Below are 22,031 nucleotides of genomic sequence, written 5' to 3'. Positions count from 1 at the left end.
CGGACATGTGCGGGTTTTAACAGTGACGCTATTTATTGTGCGCACAGTATGGCCCCACTCTTCGGTTACAGCCCGCAAACAGACTAAGGATGGCACACATCACATTGATGTCTAAACCTTTTAATGACATGTAATCCAGAGTGCAGTCTTCAGCATTCACGTACCCTAGCTAACGCATTTTGAAAATCCAATCAGCGGAGCACCCGAGTACTTTACACTGGCATAGCACATGACACGCCTTTCATGGTATCTAACGATTGTAACAGACGGAACCATATCTACACAAACAAGATAGGTCCACGGGTATGTGCGACACCATTACTCTCCATCCGATCTTCTCTGAGCTCGCAGCCCACACCCGCTGCCCCCACTGATCCCCTACTTCAGACACGCTTGTCTCAACGATGAGATAGTTCCCAGATCCGTCTTAACCCTCGGGGGCAACTTCTCAAAGTTGGTGCTACTGAATCCTCTCCTCGCTGTCGCTGCGTCGCGGAATGGCTGCCTCGACACGCCTCCGCCCAGGAGGAATCCGAAAATAGTGCCCAACGCATCTGAAGGGTTCTCCACAAGCTCATATACAGAATACCCCACGTTACCCAGTTCGCCAGCCATGAGAATGATCGAGCGCATTGTGGCACCGCCCAGCGCGCCCACCGCCTCGCCCACAAATGGAATGATCATAAAAATGGCTGTGATGAAGTCAGCAATACTTTCTTTGCGCTCCTGCTCGAGCACCTTATTTGCTGTGTCGACTACATTCTTCATGTTAGCCACGGCCTCGGACATTAGGAGCGATGGCATCCCGAGTGCATCCACAATATCCGAGTTGCGGCTGCTCGTGAAATCGTGCGGCGCGTATCTCCTCGCACTGACCGACGAGTCGAGCAGTGTCTTCGTCTTGTCATATGCCCCGCCGATAATGTCCTTGGGATTGGGGATCACAAGCTTGGCCGCATCGATATTGGGGAATCCGTGCCAGTACGTTGACCCGGCCTTGATGCATTCGTTAACCTGAGTACCGGCGTTGGCGCAGTTGGCGAGATGGACCATATAATCCCCAAACGAAATCCAGTCCTTAGAAATGCCGTACTGCTCACTGATCTGCGAGAAGAACGCGTCCGAATTGGTCAAAGTGAACGTAATCTCCTGCTGATGCGAAAAATAGTCCGTATCGATGCTTGGAACTTCAGTTGGACAATCAATCGTAACGGCGACGTTGCCGCCCGTACAGTCCTTGGCCGATGAGCAACCGTTAGGACATTGATAGACGTTCAGACAGTTTTTACAGCACTGCTTGTACTGTTGTATAGTACACTTGAAGTTACCAGACTTCTGGGCTCCAGACATATACTTGGCCACCGAAACAGGAGCTTGCTCCTTCGTGTATCGCTCGTAAACGTCAAACTTGCCGTCGTAGCCGTTGTTCAACATATTGTTGTAGTCGCTCAAGGCACTGTTCAGAATCTGGATTTCAACATCGGCAATGTACGAATCAAAGCAGTGAGCCGGCACCGAAGAGCCAGCGTCCTTGATCTGGTCCAGTGTATTGAATTTGGCGTTACAAGGCGCATAGTCTGTTGCAGTCATGGTTTCGGGTAGATCGTCGATATCGTAATCACCATCTTCGGTGATGGGGATTCTTCCCCTGCATTTGTATTAGCAACGACATAGAACTAAGCACGATTCAGAACTTACTCGCCAGTGGATGCTACCAACCAAGCATTTATGATGGAAGTGAATGGATGTTCGTTCGTGTTTGTATTGTCCTTGGCTGTAATAGGATCACTTCCCTTCAAATTGAGCATTTCGACTGTGCCGATGGTGTACAGGTTGTACATCCAGATATTTCCGCTCTCTTTGACATCTACAACGCGTCTTTGACAGTTCTGTGCATCAACACAGGGCTGAATGTACGCTTGGAACCAATTGTAGAGGCCGGCGCCCAGAATGTGCACGTTGGTGGCACCGTTTATCATGAGGCCGTACGAAGCTGCGCAATGATTATCGCCCGCTGGGCAATCTTTGAAGTCTGGATCTCCTGGGAACTGTCCTACTTGCGCAGTGAAAGGTGCGGGTGCTTGGGGATTGGGGAAAAAGTAAGGGCTTTCCTATAGGTTGCAGTTCGAGTCAGTCCATGTCTCGTGTACAGCTTGCACACATGTTACGTACCGTTTGGATCATGCCCATAAAGACATCTTTCGCGCCGTAGAGCTGAAATTGGTAGAAGATAGAATGCTCCGAGGCGGTACCGTACATCCAGACAGGGCCACCCTGACTCTCAATTAGAACGCCACGTGCGCAATATATGTCAATCTGGGTTTGACTGGGACCAGAGTCCATATCGTGATCAGCTACCCATGCCCACACGTTTTCGAGATAGGCCGAAGAGGTGACGGTCATGTGTATCATCATACTGGCAGCAATACAATTGTTGTTGACGCTTCCAGTAAGCTTGGGGCAATCAGAAGCAGTCAGTCGCGAACCTTGGGCTCCACCAACGCGGAAATGGCTATCCCAGATGGCAGCAGAGCCTTGCAAGCCTTGGGCCATGTTCCATTGCAATAGGATTGCCCCCGCTGTAGGACCTTCCGTGGTGAACATGATATCCTGGATTTCTACCGATCCTGTATCGCCAGCTTCACCGACCTGGAATAGCACTTGAGGGTTGTTCACATCGGAAAAGTAGGCGCCTTTGGCTACAATCTGAGCCCAGCACTCGCCGACGATGACAGCTCCCACGGGTACTCTGAGCGTTCCAGTGACAATGTAGGATCCAAAAGGTATGTAGAGTGGACGTGCCAGAGCGGTCGATAGAGATATCATCAGAGCGAGCGCAAAGCTATCATCTGTTGAACCATCGCCCTTGGCAATGAGACGGGCGTTCATGAAGGTATTGGCATCCAGAAGTTCATACTGCGGCTTACTTCGCTCATAGTATCCATTCTTTCCCATGAGCGAAGCTGTTTTGGGATGAGTAGAAGACAGAGGGCCGGACTGGAATTTTCCCTTTGGATTGGCCTGATCGTACACCTTCCCTAAAGTCCATGAATCAATTGTCCTGCTACCACCAGCAAGTGTAACGCCGGCATTCTGGTGGCTGACTGCTGTACCAACGCTGGTAAGTTTGAGATTATCAATGTTGATAGTGAACATCTCGTTCGATGTTGCGCCCTTGGGGGTGGAAATAGAGATACCCGTAGTCGTGCTACTGATTGCCGAATCCAAGAACATGAGAGACCCGCCACGGAACGTACCCGTCATGCGGAACCCGATGTTGGCGCCGGAAATGATCATAGACTTCCATGTCCATCCCCAATCCCAGAGCAGATCAATGGCTGTACGACAGCCAGAGAAGACAAAGTTACGGACCGTGAACTGCTGGTTACTGTGGTATAATGTCAGTCTTATCGGATCACCGTCCTGGTCACAATACGAACTCACCCACACCTGATTCCTGTATCACCACCAAAAAAGATGAGGTCAGACATGAACCCACCGCTTCCGTTCTCTGCAAAAATACCCTTGTGTGTCTTGCCGGCAGCGTCTGACTGATAGAAGACAACGTTTTGGATGCTAGTGGCTTGCGCGACCTGCCAGTGTACACCAGCAATATCAGTCATGTCGGCGCTCCTGACATCGATGATGAAGTTGCGTAACTGTCTAAGGAAATTGTTCTGGTTGATAAACCATTGTTCTTCACCTCCATTGCCTCCAGTGTACTCATCCGATGATATAACGCCTAATCCAACAAAACTAGCAGCAGCTTTGATGATAGGCAAGTTGTTAGCATTTCCAATCATCTGTGTGTTGTAGTACGCTGGAATGGTGGAGCTGACGAGATAGGTTCCGGCAGGGAAGTAAACAATAGCCGGCTTAATGGTGGAAGCTCCACAGTTCTTACCACACCGCTTGCCGTCTGTCATGGCTTTGTTGATGGCTGCCGTATCATCTGTCTTGCCATCACCAACAGCACCATAATCTTTGACATTGCGAAATACAACGTATCCACTGTCTCCGCCATACGGAACCCTGCCTTGGTGTGCAATGTTTTCCATCCACCAGGAACCTCCAGTGGCTCGTTTGTTCAGTCCCTCGGCCCCTACAGCAGGCGGACCGTGGAGCTCATCTTTGAGCTGTTGCAACTCAGCGGGAAGACCAGGGTAGGTGTCAGGCTGTAGATTCTCTGCGTCTGCCTCAGCAACTACTGCGGCTGCAGCCTTGACGGTTTCATTTGGTGTAATAGCAGCGGCATCATCAGCACGAGCTTTTAGTGCGGCTGGCTTGCTGAAGCTAGCATAGTAGTTATTAAGACGAGGGTTTTCGAAGCGCTCCCGGTTACGAGCGTTGGCTTCATGCTGGGCTTGACGAACAATCTCCCTGGCCTCCTCTATCGTCGTCGAATTGCCACTAGTCAAAGTGGAATTGACTATCTGCCGACTATGGAAAGAGGCGTGGCTGAGCGGATGAGACAAAGCTGAGGGGCTGTAGTCCCTCCTGGTGTTATTTGAGTCCGAATTCGGGTTCAACAGTGCGACCTTGACAGTGTTGGCCGAATTATGGATGTGTTCAAGTTCTGAGACTGCAAGGTCTGGGTTGTCCTTTTTCCATGCATTTACGAAATCGTCAACCAAGGACGATATGTCGGAAGGACTCGATCCAATAAGCTTTGGGGCAGATTCGTTGCGCGGTACGAAGATATTTCGCAGCGTGTCACCTCTGGCCAGAAGAGGGAGGGCCAACAGGCACGCTCCAAAAGAAGAAAACAACATAGTGAGTGACGTGTGCCGAGGCACTTAGAACGAGTGACGATAAAGAAAAAAGAGTGTCTTGGAGCTGTAGAAGCCACGAAGAGACGATGAAAGCAAGTAATAAGTGTTGAAGCATTTGGCGGAGGTAATTCAGCATGGTGTGAGCTAGACTGCCCTGCATTGCCTGCTACCCCCTACATTCGGTGTATACTTCCAGGACTAGGTACCTATTGGTACGCCTAATAGGTGGCTTGCTGCACCTGCACAACTACACAATGCAGGGGGTGCGCAGAAATGGAGCACATATCCTGGTAGAAGTCCATGGTAAGGCGCGCGCTAATCCTATGCTACTCGATTAGCCGGCAGATGCACCTACTAAAATAAGGCGGAGCGCCGCGCTAAACACAAGATGGTGGCTGGCCTGAGCCGCCGCCAAGACATGCTTGTCACAGTCAAGGCTCACCGGCCGAGGCTTGCTTACTTCTAAGATTGATCGCTCTTCCTTCATTTCTCACACCTGCCGCCTTACATTCACAAGGACTGCAACACTGAGACATTACGAAGTTCGAGGCGCTTATCTGGCCATGGATTCACCCGCTGTCGCTGCCGCTAGCATGTCAGAGTTCCATCTCTTTTCTAGCCTACCCTCGGAGTTGCGCCTACGAATCTGGGAGCTGGCTATGGAACCTCGCGAAGTTGCCGTTGGTCGAGGACTATCCCGTCGCCGCCGCTCAGACACAGCCCTCCCGGCGATAATGCTTTCCTGTACTGAATCTTGGGCTCATCTCCGGCCGTTTTACAAGAAAAGCTTTCCAACAGGCACACCTCCACAGTTCTCTTGGGTTAATTTCGACATCGATACTGTGTACTGCAGTTTTGAGGAGCTCATCTACTGTAACGATGAGATCCCCCTGATACAACGCCTGGTTGTAGAATGTCAAGACTCTGAGCTATTCTACTCCAAGTACGGCCGTCGCTTGTATCTCGCCAGAGCTTTAGATACACTTACTATCTTGCATTTTGGCTATGATGCAGTACACGAAAGTTGGTGGCGGGAGTGGGACGATATCTTGCAAGAGTGGTATTACCGAGACGACCCTGTCAGATTCTACACTAAGGTTGTTAGTGTGGACGACCCTTCCAGTTTTGAGGTGAATAGCAAGAACTTCCTGAAAATTGAGCGTGAGTGGCGCAGGAACAACCCACCGCCTCCGGAAGAATGGCCAGACTATCAAGTGTCAGATTCGGACGACGATGTGGATGCAGAGTGGAGATATCGCACGGGTTACCATCATGTAGATGGCTGCAGTTGTCCTTCTCGGCGTACATAGCTAGTTCCCTTGCTCTGCCGTGTCGGCCTTATATGTCACTAAAGATACAAAGTAATTTACCTCCAATCAACTGAGCTTGATAAGGAAGCGAATGAGTTTCCAAGGTCTAGTCAAAAATACACATTTGACATATTCGGGACAAATCGTTAGAGCACCATTCATAGACCTAGTTCCCTGTAGGTGTATACGAACTCCACCATATCTTGCGCGTGCAATTAAATCCGAAATGAGAGCCCGGCATAGATGGTGGAGATTTGCCAAACAAGGGACGGGTATCTGAACTGGTTTTGTCTTGGATACGGGACCATTCCTCTTGAAGCTGCATACAGGCTAGGCCTCTCTACTTCGTACCTGCATTAGGTGGCCTCGCCTTGGCGTTGTTCATGGCTTCAGCGTTGGTCAGCTTCTTAAAACAGTACGCAAAAATCGTCTTCATCTAATACCATCTGCTTGCATGCTTTAGAAGTTGGGCATCTTTCTCTCCATCCTTCGTTACCAAGTTTCGCGATCCCCTTCGCAGTCACTCCTTTCAAGAACGCTTTACTTCAACCTTCACTCATTACTCTTTTATCTTACGCAGCTAAAAATGAAGCTGACAATCGCTCTTTTCTATTCCTTGCTAGTGGCAGGCGTCTCTGCAAGAGGTCTTCGTGTTGGCTGGGAGAAGGTTTTCCTCTATCTCGCATACCGCATCGACCAGCTGGAACCTGATGAAACCAAACGTACCATGGGCTTTAAATGCGCAAACTTTCTCTTGACCGCATCTGGTGCTCCCTATTGTAGAGACAATGCATGGGTCAAATGCGAGGTGCTCGAATATAATCCAGCAACTCGGGCAAGAGAGAACCGAAACTGCATCGGCATCAAGGAATGGATGGCATTTACCGACGACCAACGATGGACACGTTTCCCAGTCAACGAAGGTACCACAAATGCGGAGAAAGCCAAAGCGCCTATTAATCTCGACTTCGACATGAGAGCTGCTGTCAAGAACCTGAACGATATGCGGATGGATCAGAACAGGTACGCCCCGGCTCGTGTATATAAAACACCAGCCAACGGCGCCCCCGTAGCATTTAATACCATGATTGAGGATGTTGGCCAGACCGTCAAGAACTACATCACAAGAGTGGGCACTCTTGTCGATCACCCAGAAATTCAGCAACTCAGGACTGCGCTAGACGAAGTTCAGCGAGCGCGTGTTGTTGATCACTCGCCCAGACTAGTTGAGCACCTTCAGACCGTCTTACCTGGAGGTATCTACCATACTAAGAAGGTCGGAACTGACGTTCAAGGGAGGGATCAAATGGTATTTGACCCCGATGAGACGGTCAGAAGTACGACGCCAATGGTTTCAAACTTTGAGGAAGAGCTCTACAAAGCCATTGGGGAATATTACGATAACAGCGACATTGCCAGAGATCACATCAGCGTTATGCATAGTATCGAGACGACTAGGAACCAGATCAGTAGTATTTCTTGTGGAATCTAATCGTAGGATGGAGCACTACAGAGAAGGGATTTGAAAGTCTTTCTTCTTGTTTTAGCAGAATTTTCCATGTAGTCACAAGTCAGTTGTGAAGTAGCAGAAGTTCATTAATCACTAAGTCGGCGAAGAGCAAACGTCCATGACTCCAGCGCCCAAATTCACGCTCCCAGGTTGAGAGTTGTCTTTTTGCTCGAATCGAATGTTCCTGTTTACTTCCCATGCTACTGTCAACTCACCCTTGGCCACAAAGATATCTGAAGAAATTGCAACCAGACCTAACTCGTCTCATGTACACTATAAGTCTAGACGCCAAAGTGAAGACATACTCCGATAACTCCGTACTCAAACAGATTGTCAAGTTCTTGCACAACAGTTCGAAAATTGGCAGAGGGTCAACTGATCAAGTCATCCCGTGCCGGTTTTGCTCCAATCTAGACTCTGCATGAAGTTCATATCACAATCTCTCACATGCTTGTCGAGATTTCTCAATGCAGAACGCTACGACGCACGAAGAATACATGAAGCTGGCCTTACGAGAGCTACTTGCTAGAGTTGTGCAGGGTGTGTAGGGTGTCGCCGATCCAAAGGAACCTCCAAGCCTCACAGCCACTGGCCGAGACCGACGCAAAGGGGCGGAACATGTCACTAACGTTAGGCGGACTGCCTTCATTAGCGCTGAAGAGGCAGGTAAGAATTAAGCTCTTCTTGGCAGGGTCAGATAAGTCGGACGGTTGCTTGTTTTCGCTTAGCAGGGTGTGGCTCCTACCGGTTCCCTGCCGAGTATCTAGTTTATGCGGGTGCACGGCCCAAAGGACAGGGATACTAACAACTCAGAGGATTTTGACGCCACCAACTTACTTTACAAGAGATGTAATACAGACCCTGTACACACTAAACTGGTGAACTAAGACTACTAGGCAACATACCCAAACTCGAAGTAGAGCCGATAGACCCTGGATCTAAGGGCTCGAATTGGAAACAGCCCGAGTCAGGCGGAAATTGGTACAGGTGTAGTAATGAGCTGTACGACGTGTTCATCTTCACGCTCATTTGTCTTCTCAGAAGTTTGTCTTTCAGTTCACTCGCTCACACACTCATTTTTGGGGGTCGACTCTCCGCTCAGTTTCCATCGTGGACTTCTTTCCAAACAATTCTTCCATTCATTCATCATTTTCATCGTCAATAAATATCTGATACACAAGTGCCTCGCAATGAGAAGCATATTTGTCTCCTGGGCAGCTCTTGGCCTCGCTACAGTCGTATCTGGCGATGTCCAACCGAACATGCAGTACGACCCCAAGACCATCAGCACTTGTACCTGGTGGTACGACAACTATGAAGGCCAAACCTGCCAGGCGATTCGCGACTGGCGCTACGGCATCAGTGCGGCCGACTTTAGTCGTTGGAACCCTTCAGTGAGATCCGATTGCACCAACTGGCAGCCGCTTTCGTATTGTGTCGAGGTGGCCAGCGAAATAAAAAGTAGCAGTATCGCTCCGACTTCGACAACGCCAGTGAGCAGCAAGACCTCCGCAATCCCAACGCAGACCGCAGTACTCACAGGTTGGAATGCTCTGGGTTGCTATGTTGATAGTAATACGCTCTCCAACAAGACGACCAAGGCGGGAGGCACGAGCTTGACGGTGGAAAAGTGCGAAGTCGCATGTTTCGGCGACAAGTACAAATATGCCGGTGTGAAAGCTGGCACTGACTGTTGGTGTGGTTCCTACGTGGGAAACTCGTGGACATCGAATCAAGCTGATTGCAACGTTCCATGCGCTGGTAACTCTGCTCAAGTCTGCGGCGGCAAGAGTGTCTTCAATGTTTTTGAGGCTCAAACCAAAACTGAGCTGCCGCCAGCTGGGTCTCAGACTGCATGGCCTTCCGTCTCTACTCCCATAACCACCTCCACAAGTGCTACCTCTCACGTCCCAACTGCCTCAGTGCAACCTACCTGGCAGGCTGTAGGATGCTACAAGGACTTATATCCGTCGACTAACCGCACCCTGAAGACCCTCTCTAGCGCCTCTGACACCACTCAAACGCCGCAAAACTGCCAGGCTGCTTGCCTGAAAACAGGAAGCATCTACGCCGGTCTCGAGAACGGACGCGAATGTTGGTGCGGGAACGAAATCCAGTCTCCCGCGAGTAATACCCCCGTCGCAGAATCCGACTGCAACAAGCCCTGCACTGGTGTGTGACCCTCACTTCTCCCTACACTCAAGACCATGCACTGATATGTTGTCAACCTCTAGGCAACAAATCCCTCCAATGCGGTGCCGGCGCCCGTGCCTACCTGTACAAGTACGTCGTACCGTCCGTCCCCTGGGTTGGTCTGGGCTGCTACGGCGAAGCGAGCCCACGCATCCTGCGCAACATCATCAGCGTCGTGGGTGGTCAGGCGAATAACACGCGTCAAAATTGTATTACAGGGTGTGACAACCTCGGGTACGGCTATGCAGGAGTGGAAAATGCGGGAGAGTGCTGGTGCGATAATCAGATTACTGGACAGCTGGCTACTGATGGAACAACCTCGTGGTATGTCTGCTCTTTGATGACTTTGCGATCATTCAAAAAATGTTACCTCATTGCTAATGCTACGATTGTAGTAACAAGGCCTGTCCGGGTAAGAAGGACGAGACATGCGGTGGTTTGTCGAGGTTGGATGTGTTCGTCAAGTCATCTATTCTGGCATAGGGTATCCTGGTTGATACGCACGAGATCCCTAGCTGCGGGTGCTCTTCATGGTAATGGCTATAATATTTTCAATTCTTCTGGTATAAGTCATTTACGATACTACTTCCACATACAATCAGCATTTGTTTATCTTCATCTTAGCAAGCCGAAGCTGAGTTAAGACGCTTGACAGCATCTACTTGTACAAGTAACCCACCGATGCTATTGTGATTCGATGAAGGATCAATGAATTAGGGTTTTGTTATTTGCTCCCTAGGAGCCAGGAGACGTTACTGTCGAGTCTTGGCCACTGTTTCCCCGGGCTGTGAAGCGCTTATCTGAGTACAGCCGAAGTTTAGACCCTACTTCTTGACGAAGACAAAAGCCAGCTCTTTTGTGGACTTCAGCGTAACATGCCTTCTCAGAAGGACGGAAAAATTCGGTCCCTTCTCTCTCCTACAACGTCCTACCCCTCTTATACGCGTCTCCGAGTGTCGGACTTAACCACCATCTAAGATCGAATGCATCCATCCAAGTCTCGTCCTTTGTGGCAATGCTTTCCCGTACATAATTCTTCTTCTCCCAGTGTCGATGAAAGTCCAGACTCATACAGAGCGCAACTCTATTCGGCCATGATTCGTCCCACTCTTCACGAGGCGGATATGGTGATGTTTTAAATGATATCTGACTGCGGTATCGATATGGCGCAAAGCGATTTGTCCCATAGTTCTTCACTTGGAAGAGAGGGTAGGGAACCTTGATGAAGTACTGGAAAGGCTGCACAAAGCTACCACGCGATAGTGTAAAAGAGTAGGTCTTAGGACGGAAGGCCACGCTCTGCAGTGGTAACCAAGGAAATGGTGCCTGGCTTGCAGGTGGAGGATTCTTGAGGTGTTCCTCAAGTGCAGCGCCCTTGAGCCATGGGTTTCGGTCGTGGTACCAGGGAGCAATGCGGGTGGTAAAGGTCAACTGAATAGAGAATTCCCGGGTGTTACTGTTTACCCTGATTGGATCTGTAGTGAGCGACCATTCCGTCTCAATGGCAAACCAGTCCCTTTGGTTCTCTCCGCAACTGATCTAAGGCGTATTAGCTTTTGTGACCCAAAGGAATAGACCCAATGTATGATAGGGAAGGTAAACCCACTGTCCCTGTCCCGCCTCTTTCGAACGTGAAATAACATGAAGCAGCATCGCCTCCCCAGGTCCACGGGTCTTCGCCTCCACACAGTAAGGTAAGCGCTTGCTCTTTGCTATCATCAGCTATCGTGGTCATCGTGTGAAGTCAAGAAACACCGAGGCTTTACGATTGAGAAGCAAGACTTGTGGGTTGCATATGGTACGCACTTTGGTCTTGCAATGTAGGTGGAGGGAAGTGGACTCGAAAAGTAGCATGAGGTGCGGTCAGCCTGGTGCCTGGAGACAACCGCACGGACGGCAGTTGACGTGCCCAACCAATCCTGCATCTTACCACTGCAACATCACAACCGTTGTGGCTGCGATAGACCGCAACATCAAAATGATTGTGCAGACGATGAAAGCTGTATGGAAGGATTGTTCGATAAGATGAAGTCTCAATGCGAACAAGTTTGAGCCTGTTGGCACTGATCTTGGAGGAAACTCTGTCTACTTCATCAGCAATGGCCTCGGTGACTGGTCGGCCGGTGGCTCAAAAGTTCAAAGAGTACCAAGCATAAAGGCTATGATCTATTTACCATGCTAATGCTGATGCAGCTGGTACGCTGCCTATGTAGACACCAGTGAGCTGAAGTCTGCCAAAAAAAAAAGTCTAGTTTCCCGTTAACCCAAGGCTACCTAGGTAGAGACATGTCATCGCTTCAGTGACAGCAACGTGAACACGTACATCAATCTTACCTCCAAAAACTTATTCACGCCAGGCACCGCACTCCGTTCCTTGGCGCTGCAAGGATATCAACAATTGGCCATCCTATTCGCGTTGCTCGACACTATGGAAGTTTACGGGCAATAATGACCAAAGGCAAAGGCTCAGGCGAATAGGGCCTTGTTCCCGCGAGTGAAATGGAAATCTACTCGATACACGGGAGCGATTACGAAAACAAGACGCAACGGACTTGATGTCAGGGCCACTCCTGCATCTTGTCCGCTTCCTAAGCCTTGAGTATAAGTAATCTTATTACTAAGTAACACGGGAAATTTTCTGACACGCGCTGTTGAGACAGGGGATCAAGGCGCACTAGGTGGGTAGTGATGAAAGCACTGAGAAGAATTGCACTTGCAGCTGCATTCGTGAGCATGGATTTGCTCACAGAATTGTGGGTATTGATCAAAAATATTCGCTCTGCGGCGCTTTGATGCTCGTAATGATTGGGGTATTTACATAATATGGTTGATTCCCTACGCAGCCCTGAACATGCTGAGGACACCAGCCCATGTCTCCCTGACAGTTGGCTGGATCTGGTTCGCGGGCAGCGAGAAGCCGTACGTGCCCTTGTCGCGGAGCTCGTAGGTGTAGGAGTAAGTAGCGTTACCAGTGACATCTGTGTAGTCCGTTGAAGAGCCAGTAGTGGCATACAGAGTGGAACAGCTAGGGCCAATTGTGTAAGCAGTACCCGAGACCGCGCGGATAGCAGACGCGGCGTTTGTAGCCAGTGTGCGGTGCGCTGCATCGTTCTCGGGGCGGGCGCTGCAGTCGTAGCCGTATGGCCTGGGGAAATGTTAGCTCTTGTTAACAAGGTTTGAATTATTGACATCGCTTACCAGAGGATGTACTGTCCGTATGAGTGGACGTCAAGATACAGGCGAATACCTCGCGAGTTCTTGAGTGACTGAACCTGAGCCGTAAGACCACGGTTCTCTGGTGTATCGCCGGCAGCCTGGCCCTTGTATGTCTCGGAGCAAGGGTTGGTGCTAGCTCCGTTTGTAAGCTCCCACTTGTATGGCCAGTTGCGGTTGATATCGGTGCCGACACAGCTGTTTCCGCTGATGGTCTTGCGGTTCTTGCGCCAGAGGCGATCGTTCGTCTGGGAGTAGGCGAAACCATCAGGGTTGACGATGGGCATGATGTAGAAATCAAACTTGTCGACGACAGCCTTGATGTTCGCATCCGAGGCGTACTTGGTAAGCAGCTGCCAGGCCATGTACTCTGTGCTCATAGTGGTGATCCATTCGCGGGCGTGGACTGTGCCGTGGATGAGCACAGCAGGCTTCGATCCTTTGCCACCGGAACCCCAGATGTGGATACCGGTGATGACACGGCCCTGTACCGAAGAACCCGAGGTGATGATCTCAGAGTTGCCTGTGTAACCGGCCTGAAGGTCTCGGAGGAATGTCAAATGATCCGCGTAAGTGTGGTATGCAGTGAACCAGCTCTCACTAGGAACTGTGAGAAGTTAGTATCGCACGAGAAGAAGCTGGGTGCGACTTGCCGGCATAGACGCTCATCTCGCCCTCCTCAGCCAGGATAGCGCCAACGTCATCGTTAATGACCTTGCTCTTCGCCAGCGAGGTTATCGCAGCGATGTTATCGGGCGACACAACGACATCGAGCTCAGCGGACTTTCCGGGGTTGAGCACATGGGCCGAAAGCTCTTCGATCTTAGCCTCAAGGCCTGCAGTGTTTTCCAAGCGAAGAAGCTTGAAGCCACTGTAGTCGACCTTCTTATTGTCTCTTGGGACGACCGAGGCGAAGACAGAAGAGGCGAGCAACGCGGAGGTAAGAATGTACTTCATCTTGGGCGATGTAGTTGAAGGATGCGCTGTTGCACGATAGTCACAGTGACCTGTCCTACCTTATATGCTGATCGTACCCACCCTGTGTACTTTCCACCTGCCCATCGCGTCTCCGCGTCCGAGGTTTTGTAAACAGCCATCACAGTGCACACCAATTAGGCAGGTGTGTGCGTTCTCCAGTTGTATGATGATCTGCTAACAAGCGCCGGGAGGGCACGATAGAAGGAAGTCGGAAGAGAAACAACTGCTCTGGATGGTTGGTTCATCTAGTCAAGGGTGCTTGTTCCTGCTTGGCAGTTTAGCGTGTTTCCGCGCGGGCAAAAGACGATTGGCTCGGAAGGGTCTTGGCTGGTCGAATGAGGAAGGAGGTGGGAATGGCGGAGCTTGGCTATGCGGAAGGACCGATTCGAGGCTCAGCCAGACTACAAACGCATGTCTCGTGATGTTGCTGCAGCATGGCGTGCTGCAATTCGCTATCTGACATGGTCGAAGCGAGGTTCTCTTCAGGAAGGTCAGGTTGACAGCCATGAAAGCCACAATATATTTGCATTGAAGTCTGCCAAGCCATGATACCTACTGCGCAATACATGCAGCGCATCATCAACGATATCGTGTGTAAAGCTGGCGGTTCTGTTCAGGACCTCTGTCTCTCTCACATCAAAGCTCTCGAGTGTACTGCTTTCTTAGCTTCGTCGGATTGGCAGCCTCCCAGTCAGTGAGGTTCATCACTTGAACGCCTACACGGATATCAGTTATACGTCCAGGTTCCGACTCAAGTCGAACAAGCACTCACCCCAGCCCTCTAGTTCCAGAATAGCCGCTGCTTTGATTTCCGCCGAGATCGTCTCCGTGGCATCCTCGATTAGTATGACCTCGTACCCCAGCTTTATACCGTCAATCGACGTCCCGCGAACACACGCATTTGTGATGAGACCAGTGACGATCAAGGTTTCGATGCCGTGAAGCGTCAGTTCCGAGTTCAGCGTTGTGAACTGATGGTACTGGTTGTCTGCAAATGCCGAGTAAGAGTCGACGGAGTGATTCTGCGCTTTCTTGATGTAGTTAACAGTGGTACGGAACCCCTCAAGATATTGCAGCCGTGTCTTCACTCCATCTTCTATCTCTGCACCCCATGTTCCAGGAATGCAGTGGTCTGCATAGACGCCTTGCGTTTCTTGCTTTAGCGGGCTGTCGGCGAAGGTAATGTTGATAGCATCGCCTGGTTCAGCGCCAGGGTGTGCAGAAGCGAAAGATACATGGCCTTCAGGATGCCAGTCCTGCGAAGCGGCGATGAACGGCCATTGGTGATCGTCAAGCAGGTCATAGACTTTTGGCAGGATCGCAGATGCACGAGGGCTACCGAGCGAACCGTTGATGAAGTCGTTCTGAATATCGATCAAAACAAGTGCAGTGTGTTTGTGTAGCTTGCTCGAGAACTTTGTGAATGCATGTTAGTGAGGTGTAGAGTTTGAGGTGAGGACGCGCTCACGGGAACCGCCCCCACTGTTGCTGCTAGCGCAGTCGTGATTGCGAGCAATGAACCCAACATGATGTAGATGAATTTGGGAACGTTCTTGTTTGACTTCGTACGCACAAAAGAAGATGTTGCAGGATTTATCAAGTGTGCTTGATCATAGCCCTCAATAATATGACATAGCAGCAAAAGTGGAGTGCAGCAACGGCAAGCAATCGGCAAGTGTGAGATCGGATAACACTAACGGCAAGAGGTTAGATGGGCAGATTCACAGCTCTCCCATTCGCTGCACTTCAGTACAGGACTCAGATGGATTGCTAAAGCTATCTGCTTTTCTCCGATGACGGCCGTAAACATCCCAGATATGATCTCGAAGATTACCCAAAATCCACAAACAACCTCGAATAACTCTATAGAACACCGACAAAGCCCACCATGCCATACGCCTCCCACAGTCCACCCTTCACCACATCCTCCTCGGCAGACTCATCCCCATCCTTCCCCCCTCAACCTCCATTTCATCCTCCTCAACCCTCACCCCATCCTTCTCCATCGCAAAGCTCTCCCCGCTCCTGCCCTCGCTCCCAACCGAGCCCCTCCCCGCCTCTCCCTCCACCTTCCGCAACGCCCTCGCCTTCCTCCTCCTCAAAACAAGAGCTTCTAACACGGCATACGCCGCCAGCACAACCACAACAGCAATCCCGACACACAACCCCGCTATCGCCGCGGTCGAGAGCCCCGGGCCTGCAGACGAAGCAGACGGCGCAACGGGGATCGCGGACTCGAATACCGTTGCGACTTCACTTGAACCCCCTCTCTCATTATCATTGTTACTGCCTGTTGAGACCACAGGCGTTGCGGACAGCGCAGGCGCGGACGCAGTATCGAGCACCAGACTCGGCATCGGGGCGCTGGATCTGGCGATGTTTGGAGACTGGAGTCCGTGTTAGTCCACCCAGGTCTTGAGTGAGTGCTCTCTGGGGTTGACGTACTAGACTGCGCATCTCGAAAGTCTCAGCGCGCGCGGCTTTGATTCCGTAGGCGGCCCAGATGGTGTTTGAGAAAAACATGGCTGATAGGAGATGGGAGATGGGTGAGTAGAGAGTTGGGTAGGATTGAGCTTGGTGATCCTTGAAGAAGGGTTACAAGATAAGAGCGGAGAGAGAAATATGAAGATGTCAAGTCAATGGATGCACGATTTGGAGGCTGGAAAACAAACAATCCCGGACCGTTCAACAGCATGTCGTGCAGCCCACCTGCCGTGTATCGATGCTAGGATCTGGAGGTTTAACGTCCCATGTCATCCATGCACGTCCTCTGACAGAAAGTGTACAACGAGATGTTCCGCAACAGACTTCCGTCGAACACAATACATATGTTCGCAAGTTTTGCAAGTGCTTTCATCATCACGAGAAGTTGAATATCGCATTGATTTTTTCATGATTTTCGTGTTCTCCTCAAAGCGTTGGAACACATTGCCTCCCTCTAATGCACGTACGCCTGCTGTGCGACCTCATAATACAGGAGGAGCAAAAGTAAAACCTGTTTCACCTAGCGACGAGAGTCAACAAACAACGGCTGGGTCCCACTTAATTAGCCACCGGCGACCCTGGATCGGGTCATTTTCAGTACACTCAAGATGTGGCTAGGATTGCGCTTCAGTCCAAACGGGTGCCACGATCTGCAAATCCTTGTGATTGCTCATCGGCCCATGGAGCTTGCAGCGCAATCCGTCAAATGGTGCTCCTAGTAAGCAGGTGAGGTAGCTCGTGGGCTCCCTCGGATCGTTCACAGTGATCGCGACCTTGCCCGTGGTTACAACGTGCTTTCCGCTGCAATCCAAACTGCATCAGCATCTGCATTCTAATCATAAGACATACTCATTAGGAACTTACGCAACCGTTTCTAACTTAAACACCTCGAGCACGAAGCTGAGTTCTTTCCTCCTCGGTCCCAGCGCTGCATATTCGGAGAGCCTGAAGATCACTTTGCTCATCTCGCCGGTACAGACTGCGGGATCGCTCGGTAGCGTACCATTAGCAAACTCGATATAGCAGTGTGTACTTTGATTGTTGGGCATGATGATATCGAAGTCCATAGTCGAGGGAAACTTGGTGCTCTCGGGCCAGCCACCGCCGCCTGGCAAACCGGAATGGCGAGTCATCATGTGTAGCTCCATTGTGGGGATATGCCATATTTCGATACCCGGGCGAGGTATGGGAGCGATAGACCCGGATGTTGGAAGAGCGACGATCGATTCAGTGAGAATGGCGAGGGCGAATATCGCGAGGCGGGAGAACAACATCGTACGGATCGGGATGGCAACAATTGATTGTGTGCTGAGTGGGTCAAAAGAGCTTTTGCAACACGAGACGAGGGAAAGAGGCAGTCATCATATAGAAGAACCCGCCTACCCTTTCTTTGCTCTGCGTTCTGGGAAGGAGCTGTGATGTCATACCGATCTGCAGTCATAACACTGCAGTCTCATGTGCTCTTGATAACCATTGGTACTTGTCTGTCACTTTCACGACACCTTCTGAGCCGTTTCCCGTTGTACCCCAATTACCAGTGAACGAGTAGCACGAAATATTGAGGTTGTAGTGGTACGCGGAAACGGCGAGGACCGGAGAGCCTCGTGTGCAGAACGGAGAATGAAAGCATGCTTCCCGAGCAAGCATGCCTTCAAGTTCGTATACGCTACCTGTCGTAGCACCGCTACGTTTAACAAAGTGATTCTCATGTCGCATGAGTTGTCGTACTAACAATACTCGGAGTCCGTCACCAACCAAAACGCCTGAAACTTGGTATCTGTGCTCGACGAAAATGCAGAAGTATCCTCCTAATGATATCACGCCATTACCAAACATCGAGCACTGCTGGTACTACTGTCTAAGCAGCAACACCAACGCGGCCTCTGACTGTAAGCGCAACCTTCGCCATATCCTTGAGGTTCCATTCATCCTTGTTTGACGTACTCTTCGGAACGTGCTCACCGCTGTTGATGACATGAACTTTCATCTTGGGATGAAATTTGAGACCCGTCAACAACTTTGGTGTGATGAGGAAATATTGACTCGTGTGCTCTTGGCATGCGATATCGACCATTCGCTCGTGTACCTTGCGCTCGTTACGCGGATCCATACCCTGATTGATCTCATCAACAACGCGAAACGGTGCCTGTGCGAGGTCTTGCATAGCCATCAGATAGAAGACGGTCGAAACTGCTCGCTCACCACCAGACTGGCGGCGTTCATCAAGGACAGACATGGTTTCACCCTCGCTGTATGAATGTCAGTGCGTACCAGAAACATTACGGACTGTCGAGCTTACCGGAAACGGACCATAATCTGAATGGACCAGGCTTGAAAGTCATCGGCATCCTTGTACACCTCAACTTCACCAGCGCAACCGATTTGCGCGAAGTTATGTGAAAACGCAGCGCTGATTTTCGCAACAAGCTCATCTAAGCCTGTCTCGAACGGACCCTTGATTTCTGCGATGCTGTTTTGGGCTTGCTCCAGGGCTGCGACGTGCTTTTCGAGGGACTCTTGTGTCTTTCGAATCTCCATTTCGCGGTTTTCGTAGGTCCTAACTACGGAACCGTCTCCTGTAGACATCATCTCGAGTCTGGCATTGGCCGATTGGATCTCATCATCGAGTTCTGCGACGGTTCGAAGTTCCTTGTATAATACAATGATCTGGTTCTCCTCCTGCGTGCAACTGCTGATCATTCCTTGGGCTTTGTGGTGTTCATCTCTGACGGCAGCTTTCATAGTTCTCCTAGCGGCTGCCAGCTGCTCCAATCGTGCTTGCATGGTCCGGAGGCGTTCAAGAGCAAATTTGTTGTCTTTCTCAAACGCCCTGACTTCTGATGCAGCCTCAAGAAGGCGAATCTCAGCTTCAACTACGTTCTCGTGAAGACGGCGGAACTCAGTCACAGATTTCTGTTGTCATCAGCAATGGTATATCGTAAAGAGAAGGGTGCATACAGCGTATTCCAGTGTGAGGCTAGCAATCTTTAAGGAGCATTGTCGTGCCTGAGCCTTGATTTCCCGAATGCGATTACTCGTTTGCGCATTCGAGTCAAGGTATTGCTGTAGATCGGTCTTGTTTTGATCTGTACATCATTAGCAATCGCCACAGAACCATAGCACATGCCGTTATATACCTATTATGCGGGGAAGAGCCTCCCACTCGGCCCTGGCTTTCTTGATCTGGTTCTCCTCTTTCACTATCTCATCCTATAACAATTAGCACTGCTGTTAAAGGTGTGATGGAGTAGATGTACTCTTTGCTCTCTCACAACTCTGCTCTCTTCTAGGAGTCCCTGGACTTCAGACTTGGCCGAGTTGTGCTCAACTATCATCTCGTTGGCCTCACGATCGAGTTCACGTAGTTGTTCATCGAGTTGCCTTTTCTCGTCTGAGTTGACAGGTTGGTCAACAAAGAACTGTGCCCGCTTGAGATGGTTCACGGAGGTAGACGATACGCCGTACTCCCTTCGCGTGGTGATCTTGCACGTTTCTCTGCCACTCACCCATGCCTGTATTGGACTGCTTGACGCAGCTGCATGCTGCTGATCGGTAATGGACTTGGAGGCAAATGCAACTCTGTTCAATCTTGCATTGTCGCAAAGCATAGCAACGACCGGGTCGGGCCCCTTGATGTAATCGCGAAGGTACCCTTCAAACCCAAAGCGCGCGAGTTCCGCGGCGGGTACGGGGGCAGGGAAGGCAGATAGTGGCTTAGGCGAAGTCCTGAGGTAGATGCCATGTAACCCAAGCTTATCCCTCCCCGTAAATTCACCGAGGAGGAGTCTCTGGTCTTCGTTGTACGTGCATGTAATTGCGACAACATCGCCGAATCTTATCTGACTTTCCAAGGCATCCGCATACTTGGGATCTGTCAATGAACATGTCAATATAGGAGGTCCATAAACTTCGCCTTTGAGAGGCAGCTGTGCCTTATTCGCCTCAAACCATTCCCACGCCTTCGCTGTGTCTGGAGACACCTTCTGGAGCAGGCTAATTTGCTTGCCGCTTTGTGTGTCGAGGAGATCGCGTTGGTTCTTAGCCGCATTCTTCTGGACTCTGAAATCTTGGATTCGAGCTTGGATGGATGACATGGTGTTCCTCAGCTCGCCTATTCGACGGTCGGCCGATGACAACTCTTGACGTAGCTCCTCCTTTCGTTGGCGGTACCCCTCTTGATCGTATTCAACGGGCTGTTCCTGGTGCTTCCGCTCGAGATCTGCAATCCTTTTGGTGGTGCGGGCTATGTCCTGCTGGCGACCTTGCTTGTCTCGCATCTCGCTAACGACCTGACCCCTCCGTTCCTCGGCGATCTTGTTCTCCTCGCTGATCGCGCGGGCTTTCTTGTCTGCCTGCAGCTTCACCATGTCCATCATCTGCGTCCTCCGCAGCACAACTTGATTGACTTGATCATGATAGGTCTGGGCATCCACTCCAGCTTGTCTGACAGGCTCAATTTCTTCGCTGAGTTGAGCCAACTCTTGCACTGCGGCATCATGATCTTTTTTGACTTGGTCAAACTCCTCTTTATGTATCCTTAATTGAATGAGTGGCCGAACTTTTTCAAGAGTCGCTGCTTTAAAAGCAAGTTCTTGGCGTTGATTCCACCTTTCCACATCACCTCGTGTGGTGTTCTGTAGAGCCTCCAGCTGCTTGAGGTGCTCTTCATCAGTATGTCGTTTATCCACCAATATTTTCTCTTCACCGCGCAGAGCCATGAGCTGATCATGCCACTCGCTCATATATGGAGGTGCGGCAGCACCGAGAGTCGCTCGCAGTCGCTCCGTGTCTTTCATCTTCGCAAATTCGACGACTCGGTCCTGTGGCAAGAACTGGCACAGATTGTCAATCTGGATCGAGAAGCGTTTACACATGTCCATAACTGCGCGATTCGTCGCGTGCTTCCCATTGATAAAGAAGACCGTCTTGTTGTCCTCTTTACGCAGGACCCGTCTCACCACAGGATTTGTCCGCTCGCCGTCCGCTTTGGCAAGCTCTATCTCAATCTCAGCTTCAGCGGCGCCGTGCTTGACGAATGCACTCAATTCCTTCGATCTTCCCAAGTTGTCTGTCGCCCATCCAAGCCCTATACAAATCGCACAAACGAGAGTGCTCTTTCCCGTGCCGTTCGGCCCAATGATCATGTTCAGACTCGGTCCTAGGTGAAATTCGGCGGCGGTATATGTGACGAAGTTCGTAAGTTTGACTCGTACAATCGAGCCGGGTTGGAAGACATCTTCGTTATGCGACCCAATGGCTGTGCGGTTCCGGACGCCGTTCGTGGCAGTGGGACTGTCAGACGCGTCGCGAGCATAGCGAGCGCGTTTGCCTTGCACAGATATGGGTGTCGGGAGGTCTGAGTCGGAGGAGTCCTCGGGCACTTCTGGCGAAGCACGCTTCCGTCCATTCCGGACGAAGCCAGGCATCGTCACAGCGTATGTGTGTGGGGTAGACAGTGTATAGAGTCGTTGTGTATCTGGGGTTGGGTTCCGCTGCTCGTAATTAGTTCCGCGCTAAGTCGATGCGCACGTGATAACGCGAAGGCGTGTTGCATGTGCATTCGCGGCGTAA

At 50.7% G+C, this 22,031-nt stretch overlaps 10 protein-coding genes across 10 annotated transcripts; 4 read left to right on the top strand and 6 right to left on the bottom strand.

Annotated features, from left to right (window-relative positions):
* Positions 1 to 202: 202 nt before the first annotated feature.
* Positions 203 to 5,259, bottom strand: C7974DRAFT_441496 (exo-1,3-beta-D-glucanase; the record flags this gene model as incomplete). The annotated part of the gene is made up of 5 exons (XM_046145366.1): positions 203 to 1,648; positions 1,699 to 2,111; positions 2,173 to 3,388; positions 3,445 to 4,667; positions 5,233 to 5,259. 5 exons carry the CDS (start codon positions 5,257 to 5,259, stop codon positions 379 to 381), a joined length of 4,149 nt encoding a protein of 1,382 aa, XP_045994207.1. The 3' UTR covers positions 203 to 378.
* On the top strand, positions 5,254 to 6,117 carry C7974DRAFT_401131 (uncharacterized protein). The gene has a single exon (XM_046142578.1). It carries the CDS (start codon positions 5,336 to 5,338, stop codon positions 6,080 to 6,082), a length of 747 nt encoding a protein of 248 aa, XP_045994206.1. The 5' UTR covers positions 5,254 to 5,335; the 3' UTR covers positions 6,083 to 6,117.
* A 551-nt stretch (positions 6,118 to 6,668) lies between these two features.
* Positions 6,669 to 7,574, top strand: C7974DRAFT_441494 (uncharacterized protein; the record flags this gene model as incomplete). The annotated part of the gene is made up of 1 exon (XM_046145365.1): positions 6,669 to 7,574. One exon carries the CDS (start codon positions 6,669 to 6,671, stop codon positions 7,572 to 7,574), a length of 906 nt encoding a protein of 301 aa, XP_045994205.1.
* Positions 7,575 to 8,597: 1,023 nt separating this feature from the next.
* C7974DRAFT_427140 (WSC domain-containing protein) lies at positions 8,598 to 10,268 on the top strand (the record flags this gene model as incomplete). Its single annotated transcript, XM_046144552.1, has 3 exons — positions 8,598 to 9,764; positions 9,827 to 10,109; positions 10,181 to 10,268. Exons 1-3 carry the CDS (start codon positions 8,783 to 8,785, stop codon positions 10,266 to 10,268), a joined length of 1,353 nt encoding a protein of 450 aa, XP_045994204.1. The 5' UTR covers positions 8,598 to 8,782.
* A 75-nt stretch (positions 10,269 to 10,343) lies between these two features.
* On the bottom strand, positions 10,344 to 11,606 carry C7974DRAFT_427139 (uncharacterized protein). The gene is made up of 2 exons (XM_046144551.1): positions 11,392 to 11,606; positions 10,344 to 11,324 (listed from the first exon to the last, which is right to left on the bottom strand). The coding sequence occupies exons 1-2, from the start codon at positions 11,518 to 11,520 to the stop codon at positions 10,704 to 10,706; spliced, it is 750 nt and encodes a 249-aa protein (XP_045994203.1). The 5' UTR covers positions 11,521 to 11,606; the 3' UTR covers positions 10,344 to 10,703.
* A 986-nt stretch (positions 11,607 to 12,592) lies between these two features.
* Positions 12,593 to 14,086, bottom strand: C7974DRAFT_341918 (uncharacterized protein). The gene is made up of 3 exons (XM_046139286.1): positions 13,652 to 14,086; positions 12,984 to 13,605; positions 12,593 to 12,930 (listed from the first exon to the last, which is right to left on the bottom strand). The coding sequence occupies exons 1-3, from the start codon at positions 13,953 to 13,955 to the stop codon at positions 12,621 to 12,623; spliced, it is 1,236 nt and encodes a 411-aa protein (XP_045994202.1). The 5' UTR covers positions 13,956 to 14,086; the 3' UTR covers positions 12,593 to 12,620.
* Positions 14,087 to 14,487: 401 nt separating this feature from the next.
* On the bottom strand, positions 14,488 to 15,605 carry C7974DRAFT_401124 (Isochorismatase-like protein). Its single transcript, XM_046142577.1, has 3 exons — positions 15,445 to 15,605; positions 14,749 to 15,391; positions 14,488 to 14,692 (listed from the first exon to the last, which is right to left on the bottom strand). The coding sequence occupies exons 1-3, from the start codon at positions 15,502 to 15,504 to the stop codon at positions 14,613 to 14,615; spliced, it is 783 nt and encodes a 260-aa protein (XP_045994201.1). The 5' UTR covers positions 15,505 to 15,605; the 3' UTR covers positions 14,488 to 14,612.
* Positions 15,606 to 15,795: 190 nt separating this feature from the next.
* C7974DRAFT_401123 (uncharacterized protein) lies at positions 15,796 to 16,775 on the top strand. The gene is made up of 2 exons (XM_046142576.1): positions 15,796 to 16,374; positions 16,425 to 16,775. The coding sequence occupies exons 1-2, from the start codon at positions 15,865 to 15,867 to the stop codon at positions 16,488 to 16,490; spliced, it is 576 nt and encodes a 191-aa protein (XP_045994200.1). The 5' UTR covers positions 15,796 to 15,864; the 3' UTR covers positions 16,491 to 16,775.
* A 511-nt stretch (positions 16,776 to 17,286) lies between these two features.
* Positions 17,287 to 17,860, bottom strand: C7974DRAFT_401122 (uncharacterized protein). Its single transcript, XM_046142575.1, has one exon. The coding sequence runs from the start codon at positions 17,732 to 17,734 to the stop codon at positions 17,321 to 17,323; it is 414 nt and encodes a 137-aa protein (XP_045994199.1). The 5' UTR covers positions 17,735 to 17,860; the 3' UTR covers positions 17,287 to 17,320.
* Positions 17,845 to 21,922, bottom strand: C7974DRAFT_365118 (P-loop containing nucleoside triphosphate hydrolase protein). Its single transcript, XM_046139820.1, has 5 exons — positions 19,718 to 21,922; positions 19,598 to 19,670; positions 19,419 to 19,546; positions 18,760 to 19,373; positions 17,845 to 18,709 (listed from the first exon to the last, which is right to left on the bottom strand). Exons 1-5 carry the CDS (start codon positions 21,884 to 21,886, stop codon positions 18,319 to 18,321), a joined length of 3,375 nt encoding a protein of 1,124 aa, XP_045994198.1. The 5' UTR covers positions 21,887 to 21,922; the 3' UTR covers positions 17,845 to 18,318.
* Positions 21,923 to 22,031: the final 109 nt, after the last annotated feature.

This window comes from Boeremia exigua (assembly GCF_020726555.1).
Source record: "Boeremia exigua strain MPI-SDFR-AT-0100 chromosome Unknown C7974scaffold_10, whole genome shotgun sequence".
Classification (NCBI taxonomy): domain Eukaryota; kingdom Fungi; phylum Ascomycota; class Dothideomycetes; order Pleosporales; family Didymellaceae; genus Boeremia; species Boeremia exigua.
Note: the sequence above shows the minus strand (reverse complement) of the source record. Positions and strands in the feature narration are given on the sequence as shown.